Below are 16,497 nucleotides of genomic sequence, written 5' to 3' on the forward strand. Positions count from 1 at the left end.
ATTACTTAAAAGAGGAGAAAATTCATCTTTAACAGAATCTTTCTCTAATAAGATATCAGCGTTCCCCCATGTTTCAATAGCAAGTTTTATAATCTGTATTTATTAAAGGTTTTCATAAAGAAAGTTTTCTATAAATACTAGCTTTTCAAAAAATGGGGGACTACAGGGTATGACCACATCCAGCTTTCTAAACTTATAGGTGCAAATGAAATATCCAATGCTTAATCAAGACAATGCTTTTTATGATCATTTTGCATAAAGCAATGTAGCTTTAGGGGCCATGAAAAACCAGATTTATTAATACAGCAATATAGCTTCAATTAAATGGACACTATTTGAAAGAGTGTCAGTCTTATGCACATATTTTTTACCCGTTATGGATCTGACACATGAAATAAACTAGATTTAGACATTAGCCCCGTTTATCCAGTCTGTCTCAAATTTAAGCTAAAAGAAGACGATTAAATATACTTGAGGAGGCTTGTTAGTTTAATCAAATCAATATTTTGCATTTGTATCCTTATCAATATCTCTATTTGAACTTAAGATTGTATATTGAAAGTTGCAAGAGTTGGTATTTCGTAAGGGCTGCTATTTTCATACCTTATTTTAATTACCACACCACATTACGACCATTACTGTAATTGCTTTATTTTCTCGCAGGGTCGATAGTAAGTTACGTACACTGAAAAGAATTTTGTTCCTGTGTAAAGAATTTAAAAATTATACAAAAAGTTTTAAAGTCTGAAGGCCTTTGCTGAAAGCTTTTCTCAAACCCTACCCCTATACTCACACTGACTCAAGTTAGGGTGTCATTGGGGGCTGTGCCATTGAGAGCCCAGGGAGTTGCTGTCATGTCATTCAAGAGAGGTTACCTCTTTTTCAAGTTAACCATAAGGAAGACAAAATGGCTGCTGCATCAGGAACCTTTGGGGGCTCTGGTCTTTTTGGAGCCGCATCGTCAGGCACACCGGCATTCGGAACAAATATTACCTCACAGCCATCTTCAATTGGGTTTTCATTTGGTGGTATAAAGCCTACCACTACCAGCTCAGTAGGCTTCACATTCGGAGCTTCCCAAACTCCTGCGTTATCTTCTACTGGACAAACCAGTTTGGGTTTTGGAGGATTTGGTACTAAACCTGCAGCTTCTGTTAGTGCATTTTCTGCTACAGCAAGCACGACACAGTCTACACAGCCAACTGGATTGGGTTTTCTTTCCACTGGTCTTAATGCAGCGAGTACCAGCTCTACTCTCGGCGGAGGACTGTTTGGCGCGAAAATGACTGTTGCCTCATCTATTCCAGCAGCACCATTTCAGTTGTCGTCAGGAACTGGATCGCTTTTTGGAAATACAAGCTCGGCATTAGGTTTGCAAACGACCGCCGGTAAAACTACATCTAATGTAGGGTAAGGAATTTTATGGATGTTTTCAAATTATCTTTTACTTTGGAAAGATCTTTCTATAGTTCATTATAGGCCAAACCAATGGGCTATTCCATTTTTACTCCATACAGGGGGATGGAAGTAAAATTTCTGTTAATCATATATCCCCCGGAAAGTGAATTTGAAAATCATGACCACTCTGATTTTGATTCTTTCAACCCCCCGGAAAATTCATGTCATTCTTTTTAATGAATTTCTTAACCCATTTGAGAAAACATCATACATTTTTTAATACCCCTTGAAAAACTTCATATATTTGTTATTTCAACCCCCTGGAATATCCTTCGTGCCAGACCCCCCTGGAATTTTACTTCCATCCCCATGTACAGATATCAAATGGAATAGCCCAATGGCCAAACATGTAGTTCATTATAGGCCAAACCAAGTAACATTTGGTTCTGATAGCCTATAGTCATTAGGACCTCAAATTTGGAATGAGCTATCAAATGATATAAAATCCAAGGAAAATTGAAATACTTTCAAACGTATGATAAAAAAGTGGATTTGCCCAAACTGTATAAATGTAACAAAGGCCAGTATGTGTCTTCCAGTTTGCAAAGTATTTTCTGTGAGGAGAATTATTTTCTGTCACAAATCATTTATCTTTATGCATACCCAAGCTTTGCAATCTGGTGTGTCTTAAATTTTAGCTTTTATATATTCATTCCAGACTGAAAAAATTGGTATGTCTTAAATTTTAGCTTTTATATATTCATTCCAGACTGAAAAAATTGGTGTGTCTTAAATTTTAGCTTTTATATATTCAATTCATTTAACTGTTACACTGTAATAATATTTATTTATGTACATTTATGTATTTTATTCATTTATTTGTGTAGTTACTTATCGATTTGGTTTAGTTTGCTTTTTACATATGATATTGTATATAGTAAGCTACAAGTAAATGAGCAATGTAAAAACAAACAAGCATCTCAGTTTCAGTTCTCAGTTTCAGTTTCATTTATTTATCACTCAATCCTAAATACAATTCTACAAGATAACACTCCAACGAAATATTTACAATACATAATACCACACAAAACAAATTAAACTTACAGAAGACTAGAAAAGAACTTTACATGATTTGTATTTAAGACTGATTGATTAAGGAGGAGCTCTCTAAATAGGTTAACTAATTGAGAGAGAGCCCCCCCCCATAAAAACAAATAAAACTAATTTAATGAAATGTGTTAAAATAACATATTTTAATAAAAATAAATCAAACATATTACCAGATGTTTCACAACGAAACTCCAATGAGGATATTGTGAATAACCTTTCCAGGAAAATTTGCCAAAAATGTTATTAATAAGAGTCAATGATGTGTGTTTTCGATTTGGATCGTGAAATTGCAACAGAGTTAGCGACACGGATGAATAGAGAAAGAATGTTCCAAAGTTTATCAAGTCACCTCATCTCACCATCTCATGTCACCAATGCTCAAGGAGCCAGACTGGAATATTTGACACTTTTTGATGTGATCTCAGGTGTGCAATAAGTTCTGTAATGAAAGTGTGGTGCAGAGAATTTTTTGCAATTCCTTCAGGTGCAGGCATAAAGTGCACTAAGTTCTTTGGGATATGTTTTAAGTGGAATGAGCATCAAGTAGCTCAGCTGCATGATCAATTTGTCTATTTACCGAGAAATTTTAACTATGCAGACTATTTGAGAAATGTTAACTATAACAGTTTAAGACAACTTATTCATGCCAAAATTGCCTTAAATGCACTTGTGAAGCAGGAAAAACTTTCCAGACAAGTTTCAGCACATTTCTTTGATGCTTATGATCTTAAGTGCACGCTGGAAGACTTCCCTACCACCCTCAGTGAAAAAAAACATCCCCTTTAGCATTTTTGAACATAAGTGAGTTGTAGCCAAGAATTATGTAGATACATATACTAAGGAGAAGTAAGGCAGTAGCACATGCATATTGCTGCTCTGCAATTTTTTGTATATCCAGATAAGACATGAAAGGCAGATTTGCAACAGCAGTTTTCCCCAGTGATTGTCAGAATCAAAAATTTCTGTCCATTCCCTTGTCTGAATTCAAGTGTACAGAGTATAGAAAGTTGCATAGGAGTATGACCATGGCAAAGTTTAAAGTTGCATGAGAGTATGGCCATACTAAAAGGATGATAATATTTAGTTGATTCTTCACCTACTTAAATTGCATTTAACCTAGTTTATATGACACTGTATGTTTTTTTACTAGAGAAAAGGCTCCAGAGAATCCAAAGGATGAACAAGTTGCACAACCTTTGATGCAGGTTTATCAAGAAGTAAGGTGAGTTGGTTAGATTGCTGTAGTGGTATTGTATAGTATTTTCATAGTTTTAAGGGACCAGAAATAAGTCACAGCATTAACTTCAAGTAAAAGTGTATTAGCTATTGAATTTCCTTGGATTTTTTATTGATTTAATTGCTAACGCTTTAGCAAAATTGAGTTTTTGTTTTTGTCAGTATTTGTTGAACTGTGATAAAAGCATTATATATATAATATTCATCTCATCTCATTTTTTTACTAGCATCTATGTCTTACTTTTGTTCGATATATATATATATATCTTTTTTGTGGTAAAAAGAGCTTAAGATGTCATAATTAGTCTTTGTATATAACTAATATATCCAACACTTTGTAAAATTTTCAATTTATTTCCACCATATTAAGGAAGTACTTTCTTTTCTGTAGCAAACACATCAAGGACCAAAGGGCCAAAAAAGATGAAATTGCAAGATATTCTGCAAAGCTGATTTTAAAGGCTACTGAAGAAATAGCTGCATTAAAGCAGGTATGAAAAGAATCATGTAAAGTTTTGTTTGTTTTATCATGGAAATGTTCTATCTTGTTTTTCATCAGGTAATTGCTAAATTTGTCATTTGTCAAATGTTAAATTTGTTGTTTTCCTCTTTGGATTCAAAAGTCTATTTAACCAATAACAGGTTTTCATTTATATCATGAAATTTCAATATTTTTTTGGTTGTGTGTTATTTTGGTTGATAAATTTTTGAACAACCTTTAAACTTAAGTTTTGCTCTTCTACTTTGCCAATTCTAGTCACTTGCTGAAGTTTCTAATGGGATGCAACGGGATGCAGTTGGCATAGAGGGCCTTAAGGGAGATGTCACACAGGTAAGTTTTGTTCCATAGTCAAACAAACAAAAGCAGAAAATTTTCCATTTTGATAAATTCTTTTGTAATAACCAATGTAACTTTTTTTGATATTCATCCTAAAAGCTATGCCAATTTTTACACCTTTTCATGCAAAAGTAACTGATTATATCAACTTTGTAGTTATATTCATAGTTTACAGATATAATTATGGATTATAATTTCTAATCAATCTAATTTTTTGTTTATAAACATCATTATATATATATTTAATTATGTTTCTTTGGATTTTAATCAGGTATAGCAATTATGACTGTGCTTTTCAATTTACAATTTGAAATATTCCAAAAATACACTGTTAGAAGAGACAATGAGTATAACCGTCTTTTTAGAGCTACAATCCCAAAGACAATAACTGTGATTATTTCATGCTTTTAGTTTATGTCCTATGTTTATGAATGATACATTACTTCTGTCCATTATAAGGCTTGTCAGTCTTCATTGCTTTATCTTCAGTTACTTTACATATATTTATTATTTCACAGCCAATATTTTGAAAGCCTTTTGACTTTTTTTATTTTGTATCATTTCTTTGTCAATATTCCCAGATAACTCTTTCTTCTTTCTAGGAATTGAACAATGCTTCGCTTGCAAGAAGGCTTCATGAGATTCCTGCAAGTTTCCAGCATGACTATTCTGCCCCAATAGAATACTTCTGTTCACTTGTGTTCTCTTTTGAAACCAGAGTCAAATTATACAGACAGCAGTTAGATGAACTTGAAACATATTTATCAGCCACTACTCCAGTCCAGAACTTTAATCCACAAGGTCATTCTTCATGAAGCTGTTACTTGTATTTAGTATTTTTATCAACTCTATTTTAGCTCAGTGCTGTATTTTTAAATCTGATGATGACTTTCTGAGCAGATTGACACTTAGGGCATCTCAGTTTCAAAGCCTTTACTTGCATTATTACCCAGCTTTTATCCTGCAACAAACTGCAAAAAGACAGTTTTGCCTTTTAGACCCTTAACCATATACGGCAATGTTAGAAAGTTTTGAAAATCTAAACCTCTCCTAGCACATTGTGACCAAGTATTTATGGTGCCTCTCCTTGTGTGAAAGTCGTAAAGCAGTGATCCTATTTTGCTATCTTCAATCACCAAATATTACTTAACTTTCTTCTAGCCCAGATTCATGAATGTCTTTGGTTTCTTATGTTTCCTTACTTTAGTAATGTAGCGTTACCTCAGTTTTTGAATTAAAATGTTTTTAACTACAGATAAAAGTTTCACAAATTATTGGGACAATTTTTCTGTTTATAAATTTATCTTCAAATTATGTTTATCATCAACCTAACTTTTTTCAAATCTAATCAATTTTTATCCGCTTACCGGATAATAAATGGATAAATTAAATCAATTTTTCAGATCTTCTCAGTGTTTTGAGACAACTGAATGATACATTTGTTGGTTTGGCAGCTCAACTACAAGGAATACACGAGGCTGTCCAGGTACAGTTAATACCTCAAATTATTTCTTACTTTTTGTTTTTTTAACTGTCAAGGTGGTATATTCTTCCTGCCTTTTAAAGTCTTTTTCATTTCACAACTTTGTTCCTTTCAAAATTGTAACACTCATCCTAAGGACAAGGATGGCACCATCATTTGTTCTATCACCCATGTCCATGCTCCAGGCCCTTATAAATTTTTACATCTAATTTTGCATCAGTGTAGCTATTCCGTAGTTTTAAGGTAGATTTGATCTTACCTGAACTTCTTGAGAAATTAAACTATGCATTAAGAGAGAATGGCTCTATGCAGATGACTCTGTTACTCTGTTCAAACGGCTGCTCTGTTACCAACTTCTATTAGAAGCTGGACATTTTTTATTTCTGGTAGTGCAAGTGCGTTTTTGTAATGCAGGACACACTGGTAATCTTGATATGTCCCTCCCCCATAGTCACTGAAGAGCAAGTATCTGCAATACAGAAGGGTGGTTTTGAACGACAACACAGATATCTTCGGATACAAATACCGCAATGGTAGCAGAGATGGTAAGAATGTAACATTCAAGTTACCAATTTGTGTTTAAGACTCCATACCGCCGGCAGAAATTAATATTTTTGTCAGCTCAGGTATTTCAGCCAGCCTCTCTTCTCATATTCTGTTTTGCTGTGCATTAGAAGTTCCTTTATAGCGTTTGCCTGGCATTTTTCTTAGAAACAACGTAGCCCATGCTGCAAAACATTTGTATCATTTGTCACTAGGTTATTTAATCTTTTATTATTAATGTCAAATTAATGTCAAGATTTGTCAAAGATTTGAAATAGTTTTGACTTTCGTGAATAGTCCTACAGCAACTTAACGCTACAGATTGGAATTTTCTTATCGCTAATTGATTTTTTTTCAAAACTCCCAGTCATCATTATTTTGCCATTGAAAAAATTTCTATCTTATATTTTTATCGTTTTTATAAGATGGACAAAAAGGAAGTGGACCATCGCCATTTGCAGGACTAGCTGGGCCATCTGCTGTAGCTATGGCAGCCGCTTTGAACCAGACAACAACTGGTAATCAAGTTTACTTTGCTTTGTTGGGATTTTTTTATTAAATCAGACTTTGTAACTATCTGGAATGCGTTTTATCTATTTTGATTACCATACAAATTGGTTAGAATCAGACGGTCATTAGAGATCATAATGCGAGATTACATCTGGTGCCTGAAGGCCTCCCGCACGAAAATCATTTTAGCCCAAAGAACCTTTAAAGTTTCTGTATACCTCTGTTTAGAATCAGTTTGCGAGGTTTGATGAGCTACGTAAAGCTGTCATAATCTTGCTAAAATTACTTTTCTTCAAAGCCAAAGTGTATAGTCGATTTTCAATTCCAGTAAAATTCTTACAATCCAATCAAATTCTCTCAAATCTAGATTACAGTTTTTCTATCAAACATTTTTGGTTATATACAAATTACTAATGGCTTTGAAAAAAAGAAAACATTTTGAAGCATACTAAAGCTTTTTGTCTGATATCCTTCAGAGTATAAGACGTTAGAACATATTTTGTTTTAGCAAAAAAGTATTATGTTACTTATTATTAGTTTCTTAAAATGGTGTGGAAAATGATATCAAAGAGGGTTTTTGTGGACAATTTTCTATTCGTGTTCTAGTAGCGACTTTTGTCTGTCGTTTTAGGTGGCCAAAGTACAGTTGTTGGCGGATCGTTTGGAATCAATAAGATAGGTCAATCGTCGCTAGCTAAGAGCTCTGGTATCTCCACCACTGGAATGAGCAGGAGTCTATCGTTCTCCGGGTTATCAAGTCGAGGTGCTGGAACTTCACTATCCCTAGGCACCGGTTCCTCATTAATTGGGTCTTCCCTTGGTTCTTCCTTGACGGGTTCTTTATTTGCTAAACCCGGGTCATCCACAACATCGCAGTTTCAGCTGCAAAATCCGCCCGGTACGAAACGAGGAAAGAAAGACTGAAGACTTGTTGTCGTAAATTGATCTTAGGTAGTCTTGCAGTTTGGTACTTGTATTACCACCCAGCATCGGTGCTGGTGTCCAATTGGCTTAAAGATGATCATGAAGTTCTTACTGGGTTTGCCTCCGGTTAGTCTGCATACGAAACATCATTAAGGTGACATTTTAGTTTGTAGAACTTACATAATTAGCCTCTTGTTGTAAAATTAGATAATGTTAAATCTCAACTGGCATGAGTTGGTTTTCAACCCACCCTCCTGTGTAGGGAATACTTCCAGGTGTGAATAGAATATGCATAATACTTGTTGCCATTATTTTTCTGTCAGTATAGGGAGAAAATATTTCTATTCTGTCGCATCCTTCACATTTGCATCATACCTGAATAATCATATATACGAAATCAGTGCGTTATCAGCTTTGTTCTCCTGCTTTCTAATCAATTCGACTGATTGGATTAGATTTTTCTAATTTAATCTTAGATTAGATTAAGGAGGGTTCATTTTTCTATGCTCTTCCCGTTACCACAAAGAATCCTTTTGCATTTATACCTATGATTGTTGCTTAACGCAGATTTTGATTTTGGAACAGGGGGGGAGAACGCTTTTTTGGACTTGTAAGGATGGAATCAAAGGAATGATTTAAAACAAGAGAGCTAGCAACATAAAAAGAGGACGTATCTTCGTTTTTAAAAAAATAATTCGATTTTAAGTGAAAAAAAAGAGATTCTCTTAGTAAAAGCAAAGTTTATTTTCATTCAACTTTTTGTTTAATATGCTCCTACAACGTATGTAGGATCCAATATTTTAATATGCTCCAATACTTTTCTCTAATGATTAAGAGAACCCATGTCACCATAACACAAAATTATCATCTAATATAAACGTTCTGGATATAAGTGTTTACAGTATAGTTACTTTATTATATTTAGTTCTTTTGCTTTGAAATAAAGGTTAAGTTCCTGTCAAACTGACCTAGAATACCTACAAGTATACATCGTGATTTTTATGTGGATGGCTGAATTTGTGTATGGAAACAGACGGCATAATTGCAAAGCTTTTGGTGTGTATTTTACTTCTTCAAGCAGATTTCCCACCTAAGCTTCTGATAAACTGAAATTGCAAGAGAATAGCCGTTTAGCAAATATGAAAAAGCAAGCTCGGATGAAATCGCTGCATACCTCTTTTTCCAAACCTTAAACCTTTTTTATCAAATGACCTTGCAAATTATTCGACAGTTTGTAGTTGCTCAAAATGTAGAAAAAATACAATTTTATGAAATTGATAAACATGTAGAGTCAATATTCCATGATTATTTAGATTTTCATACCAGCTCCTAATATCCAACAGCTCCTTTTTATAAATCAAGCTTTCATAATTTTGTAAAATTTTCCTGGATGTAAACTTATGAATGCTTTTGTTGTTGTGCCATTGATGCAAAATAAACTGAAAACAACAACAAAGGAATCTCCGTTCAGTGATTTATTAGTTTAATTTGAAATGTTTTTCTCGTGCCATATAAACAGTCATCAAAAGATAAAGTAATCGAATTTGCAACGAAATACAACTATTAAATTAAAGTTAAACTGCGTAAACTTAATACTGAACAAATCAAGTTTACAGTAATTAATTCACCTTAAATAATTAATTCTTCGTTATCTGGTCTAGCCAATTTATGCAGTTGTTTTCCACGAACTGCCACTTTGTCTTCCAGCTGTTTTCGTCTAACGAAATGTTATTCGTTGCATTCTTTCTTATTAGATTTTGCTCTTATGGTTATTGATCAAGTAAATTTGCTATCAAATGAAATTTCACAGATTTTTCCTGGATAGATTCGTGCCTGTTGTAACACACAAATAGGAATAGGGTAAAGAATGCAAAATGTGAACTTGGCAAAATCTCTTCCTCTAAATACTCCTAATGAATTGCATAACGTCGTGGAAGTAGGATTATTCTACACGTAGGACTATAGTAGGATTGTACTTGCCTACTTTGGCTAATCTCGTTTAACATATGGGCATGATTACTTTAAATGTGGCTTACCTTGCGAGAAACCATGTCTCTCCCAATAGATTTAGAGGTGATAACATGCCTTCGGTATTATCCGAATTTGTGTATCTTCAGCTCGATATATTGCAGTCATTTTTTAATTCTATGTATTTTTTAATACAGAAAATTTGATCCATTCGCGACCTTTCTTGGACGTATTTGATCTTAACATTTTTTATGTAGTTTCCCCATATTTGGTATTTATTGACAATCTTTCAACTCTATAAAGATCTTAAGATGGCGCATTTTTATTTAAATTCCTGAAGTACCTTTGTGACAATGATTGTGTTTATGGTAAAAGATGATTTGAGCAGTTACTACAGCGTAATGTAAAATTAGGATAATTGCATTTTTCCAATAGAACGTTGCATTCTATTTTTCTTATCCACTTTCTGCTATTTAAGGTCGAATTTCGACATCTTTTTTCGAAATCGTTTCATCAGAGTATATAAAAGTTTCAACATATTTCAAATCGTATTATTTGTTTATTTAGTGCACCATTTCGTATGAATAGAGGAGCAAACTCTTATGAAAAGTGCCGCATGTTGCTAGTTTGTCTGTTTTTAAAAGCACCGGATTTTGATTGCTGCATGCCATAGTTTGTATTTACTTAAAGTATTTACTCGATTTCTATTTGGAATTATTTGCTGAGGGAACGAAGGCCGTAATTTGAACCGCTTTATCTGTTGTACCATCCCGGAAATGGAGAGTTCGTCGGAAAGTGACAAAAAAAGAGGGCATTCGGAGGCAGCATTCGAGAAAATTAGGGCTTTTCTCGCTGAGCGAGAGAAAGGAATGAAAAATATCAAGAAGTACATGAACGAGAGGCTTTACAACGTACCCTATGAGGATGATGAATTTTATGACGATTCTGATGAGAGTTATTCTTTTGATGCATTGGACAATAATCCATTTGTTAGGTTGCAAAATTTGATGGGATATAGACAAAATCCTCTTCCATTTGCAATTCTAAGTCGCGAAGATGTAGTCAACGATTTCGCCATTCCTGCAAAATACTCTACTCAAGGATGTAACTTCGGTGATGAATCTGAATACAGTTTTCTGGATGTAATTCCTGATGGTGTAATTATCAAGATTCTCGGATTTTTGTCGTTGAAAAATCTCTTGGCGGCATCGAGGACGTGCCAAAGATGGAGACAACTAGCATTTGATATGAGTTTGTGGGCCAGAGTCGATATGCAGCCATATCGAAAAACAGTCACCGAGTCGACATTGGTTAGAATAATAAGAAATTTGTTTTTTGGTAAAATTCGTGAACTATCGTTGAAAGGATTCAAAATAACGCAAACTATATTACAAGAACTCGCAAAATGCAGCACCCTTAAATCACTGAACCTTGACGGTTGTAAATTTGTTGGAAAGTTTAAAAGTATACCCACTGACAAACCTTTTCCAACAGGACTTCAAGAACTTTCACTTGCCTCCGTAACGGGCGAAAGTGCAGTTTTAAAGCTCATTGTTCCAGCTCTTCTAACGGTAAAAAAGTTCAAGATTACCAACCATTTCTCAGATCAATTGTTTGATCTTGATGAAATGTTACAGTTCCTGCCTGAGTTACGAGTTTTCTTTGTAAACAACGGCCTGCAACTCACTGGGGATCACATTAAAGCAATCGCGAGGCAAAGCAAAAGTTTGCAGTCATTGGCCATTATGCATGCGCTGGAATGGGAAGGTAAGCACCCGTTCAACCTTTTCTATCAGAAAGATTTCTTGTTGCAAAATCATAAGACATATTTGTATTGTATTATCATCAATAGTGATCAGATGTATTCGTTTTGCCACGATTTTCTGTCAGTTCGTTTACAAAGTCATAAGTTTGCCGGCAAAGTCAGAGTTGATTGAAACAGAAAGGTTGAAGATATATTTTTGTCTTTTATGGTAGATTTCAACTGTGAGAGATCGTCTGAAAAGAAAGCGATACAATTATGGTACAAATTAAGACTAACATAAGTTGTAGAGGTATGCCTAAGTGTACGATGAAGACCAGCTATAGTAAAAGCTTTTTTTCGTAGCGGGACCCGAGATTTCGTGTAAAAATAGCTCCTCTTCTGGTGTCAGAAAGAGGTTGTTTCCTTGGATTAAATATTTGACTATTTAGATAGAATTGTCTAGTTTCCACACTGCTCGACCTGATAGTCATAAATAAGCATGATTATTAGTCATAAATTAGCATGATTAATTATTTCAAGTAAAGGGTTAGGTTTAAGGTTAGGGTTGGGTTTAGGGTGAACTAATTACGTCATCAGGTTGAGCACTATGATAACTAGACAACTCCTATTTAGATAGCACTGCTGTCCATCCAAAATTAGTTCGCTTTGACTTTTTAAAAGAAGGCCAATCGATCATCTTTCACAAAGAAGTGTGTCGAGATTTTCTTTAACTTTGTCGAAGAGGCCTTTAACAAGACATCGGCTTAGCTATACCATGGTTGCATTTGGTGCATTTGTGTAAAATTCTGCTTAAAGACCTTTTTTCCAAAAAAGGTCATAAGAACTTAAACAATCTTTTGTTCCGATAGGACAACAATGACAGAAGCGTATTTACCACATCTGCTTTTTAAATCATCCTTGTTTCATGTTGTATTTCACGTCTTTTTATTATAAGACTTGTAACATGGCTGTCGGTTTTCTGTTCTGCAAGGTGATGGTTTGGATACTCTCATCAAAGAGTGCACAGATTTGGAAGAGCTGCACTTCAAAATGAATGGTGTAACAGACCACAATCTCGGTCAAGTAGACTGGGAGACTTCAAAGCTAACCAAAGTTGTCCTCTCGCTGTGCAGAAATATTTCAAGTGCTGGAATGAAAAATATGCTTAGTAAATTAAAGTACTTGGAACGCTTGGAGCTTTCCTCTGGATCGGATGGATTTGCTATAGATGACAGCCTACTGTTAACGCTTGCAATGTCAGACCTGAGTTATCTAAAGCATCTTCGTCTTGAGTAAGTAGCAATATACATTGACAGGAGGGAGCCATGTCCTGCATTTACAGCTTTGATAAGAAATAATGCAGAACAATAGAAAAGGCAAAAAAAGGATGACAGGTGCAGATTGATTTTACACCCTCATGCCTCGGCACTTGCTATATAGAAGGATCTGGAACATTTACCCGCATCTCTATCTACGTATGCCTGACCATTCATTAAGTGTAGGCTTGGGCTTTCTTCATGGTCTACATAGGGTTCTCAAGTAGCAAAGTAGCCATTAATTGTGCTTTTTGTGTTCGTCCTCTCAAGGTTTTTGTGGTACACTCTTTTTTGTTTAAGAACAATTTTATAAGAACACGAGCCTCAAAACTGGTCAAAAGTTAAGATCAAATTAAGAACAAGCTGAGGCTGAGCTTCTGCAAATGCAATTTTGAACAACGTTTTTTCTCAAAATCGAGGATTTTTACCGATGTGTGGGTGCTTTTTCGGTGGATATTCAAATTTGTCAGCAAATTAAGGCTGTCTCACTCATTTTGTTGGCAAATGAGGCCTGAACACCTTCTTAGAGCGAAAAAGCTAGCAATAGCACTGCTTACACCCTCTTAATTTAAAACCAAATTAAGAACAATCTAGCCTCAGATTTTCGAAAAATTAAGAACAGTCAGCCTGAACTTAAATTTACTGGTTCTTATAAAAAAAGAATGTAGAAATCCGGCTGCAGACTTGCGAAGCCTGCGAAATATGGCATACAGGGTTTAGAATGACTTGGTCTAGAGTTCATCCCCTAGGCTTACTTTATAGGAAGAATCAAGAGGGAGACGTGTATCACGCTAGATAACGATACAGAAATACGTTATTTATTTGTTTTTCTAGAAAAAAGACTTTTTGAACTGGGTACTTTAACCTTGAAAATGTAAAGAATGTTGCTAATAAAGTAAGCTTTAAAATTTATATGCATATATATTTTGTACAATCCCCAAATTGTTGTATAAACTGCAACAGCTCCAAGGCCTATGTTTATCCTATCCTAACATATTCTCTATGTTCGAACCAGATGAGACATTTCGCGTCTTTGTGCTGGAGACTGATTATTTCGCATTCTTTTTCAGTCATAGTCGAGTTCTAACAAATGAAGGCCTGTTAAGCTTTCTACGTTTAAAGGCCCTGTCAACTCTACACTTGAGCAACTGCAGTATGATAACACCTTCAATAAGAACCAAACTTTTGGAGTATGGAAGCATGTCGATATTTATCAAGTTTTCAAGGTGCTTCGAGAGACAGGGTCATCCTACTTTTAACGAAAGCTACTTTCTTAATTGAGCAGATTGTAAGACTTGTATCATATTTTCTTCACATGTATGTAAATAAATATGTATAATTGTTTGTATTTATACCCTTGACTCTGCCCTTTGTTGCAATTTTACATAAAAATCAATGCTCGGTTATCATTCTAGAATTTTACTCTAGAATTTGGTTACAATTTTACCATGAATAAAGATCACTCTTTTTAAAAACGTGAATGTTGGATCTAATTTTTGAGAGCTTTTATTCAACCGCATTCAAGTAAACCTAACATTACCTGACCCGAGCCCACCCAATCCAATCAAACTCATCTCAACTAAACTCAAGGAAACTCACCCCAATTTAATGGGAAAAGGCTTAAGCGTCAAAATACGATAGATTTGCCGATTAATGTCTTACAGTGTATAAAGACCAAGGAGATCGTTAAAAAAGGAACGCATCTAAGCACCACATTCAACGAAAAACTTACCTTAGTTTCGATGATTAACTTTTGGCTTTACTAACGATGAACAATTTCAACTAACAGCTGCTTAGAAGTTTAAGATTTAAGACAAGTTTGACTGTGGGAACAACGGAGCCAATTCAGCCTACCATTAGGAAAATAGACAGGCTGGTTATGCGTAGCCTTTTTTACGAATGTTTTAAAAATTCGTTATTTTAAAAATAATCCTACACGTGCTTTAAAGATGTCACCTATAAAGACATGACCTATTATTTCTACCTTTGCTCTTTAACCTGGCTGAAAATTTTATGCTTAAAATATTCTAGCAGGTCTCACTCGAATGCAGGTAGATTAAAACAAAAATGATATGTAAACATTGACAACTTTTGGCTGGTTTGGTTGACAGTTGACACATCAATAATGACGAGAACAGTTGTTTCAAATATCAGATGTTTTGATATGAAAAATTAAGGTTTTTTGGCTGTTTTAGGGCCTTTTAGTAAGATTCAAAGCATAAGAAATTTTGGCAATATAAACAGTCGCCGATAATTTTCATGCCATGCATATATGATTTCAAATTCCATTTCGTTTTCATGATAGGCTTAAGTCTAACTAATTTACTTCTCTATATAAAAGAATACAGCTAAAAAAGGCTATTCTTACTGTAAAATTTACAGACAGTTTTCCTTGCGTTTTGGGAGTAAGTCAATCTCAAAGTTGATCTACTCCAAGTCATGACTGATCTCAAATTTTGATATAAGATGAAAAAAGCCTCGAACAAAGGGTGAAAGCTGAAAATTAAAGATTCTTATCCAATATACCGCAATGAAATTTTACTTAAAATATGATTCTAATAAAGCTAGATATGAAGTTTTTGCGCAAGAGTATTTCAAAAAGCTAAGTAGCAGAGTGTATTCAACTGAACAAGTACATAGCTTTCAAACCAATGCAGTTTACTTTCGATTTTTTTGTAATTTTGCAGCAGTAGCTTTGGCAGCACTAGTGCTTCTGCTTCAAAGCTATTATCTTTTTTCAAGTTACTTTTCAGGTCTTTTATACAATTATTAGTTATGGACCCTCTCCAGTTCTAAAGGAAAGTTCAAGACATCACTTGATTTGTCAAATAACCAAAATTTTGGAAGGATTAAAAAGAGTTGGAAAGTGATAACAACATTTTGTTTGACTATGGAGTTGTAATGCTTTGGGCTTAGGAAAACATTACCTGAATCTAATGTCACCTCAAAAGAAGATGTTTCGTGTTGTTAACTCGATCTCTGTGAAGAATCTTTTAGGCTGTCACTATTCATTTTTAGATTCTTCAGTTCCTGATGTTTTCAAACATCTCGTATTTTTACAAGAAGTTTGAGGTGATAATCTTTTGAACATATCTTTTCTTCGTACAATCTGAGTTTTTGGAAATTTGCAATGGCTTTGGAGATTAGATAACTGAAAATATTTTCGATAAAAGTCGAATTTTTGACATAAGTGTTTCCATTTTTCCTAACTTTAGGATAAATGGAAACATTTAATTATTTTCCCTTCCTAATTTCTTAGGCTCTGGTGCCATAGGTTTAATAACATGAAGATTCCATAATTTGACCCCTCTCTCCCCAAAATATTTAATTTTACCATATTTTCGGGGTTCGAAGGTAACTTGAGAGCAGAGCTTCGTAACAAGTGACCAATAAGATAGCAATTCTCAAATGACTTAAAAATCAACAG

At 34.4% G+C, this 16,497-nt stretch overlaps 2 protein-coding genes across 2 annotated transcripts; both read left to right on the forward strand.

Moving 5' to 3' along the window:
• The first annotated feature begins 552 nt into the window (after positions 1-552).
• Positions 553-8,150, forward strand: LOC135686549 (nucleoporin p58/p45). The gene is made up of 9 exons (XM_065202804.2): positions 553-1,410; positions 3,659-3,730; positions 4,136-4,235; positions 4,502-4,576; positions 5,185-5,383; positions 5,986-6,068; positions 6,517-6,610; positions 7,034-7,126; positions 7,750-8,150. Exons 1-9 carry the CDS (start codon positions 908-910, stop codon positions 8,040-8,042), a joined length of 1,512 nt encoding a protein of 503 aa, XP_065058876.2. The 5' UTR covers positions 553-907; the 3' UTR covers positions 8,043-8,150.
• A 747-nt stretch (positions 8,151-8,897) lies between these two features.
• Positions 8,898-15,313, forward strand: LOC135686550 (F-box and leucine-rich repeat protein 13). Its single transcript, XM_065202805.2, has 3 exons — positions 8,898-11,777; positions 12,746-13,046; positions 14,141-15,313. The coding sequence occupies exons 1-3, from the start codon at positions 10,787-10,789 to the stop codon at positions 14,349-14,351; spliced, it is 1,503 nt and encodes a 500-aa protein (XP_065058877.2). The 5' UTR covers positions 8,898-10,786; the 3' UTR covers positions 14,352-15,313.
• The last annotated feature ends 1,184 nt before the right edge of the window (positions 15,314-16,497 follow it).

The sequence above is a fragment of the Rhopilema esculentum genome, chromosome 6 (assembly GCF_057945365.1).
Source record: "Rhopilema esculentum isolate cy_ngs chromosome 6, ASM5794536v1, whole genome shotgun sequence".
NCBI classification, from domain to species: Eukaryota; Metazoa; Cnidaria; class Scyphozoa; order Rhizostomeae; family Rhizostomatidae; genus Rhopilema; species Rhopilema esculentum.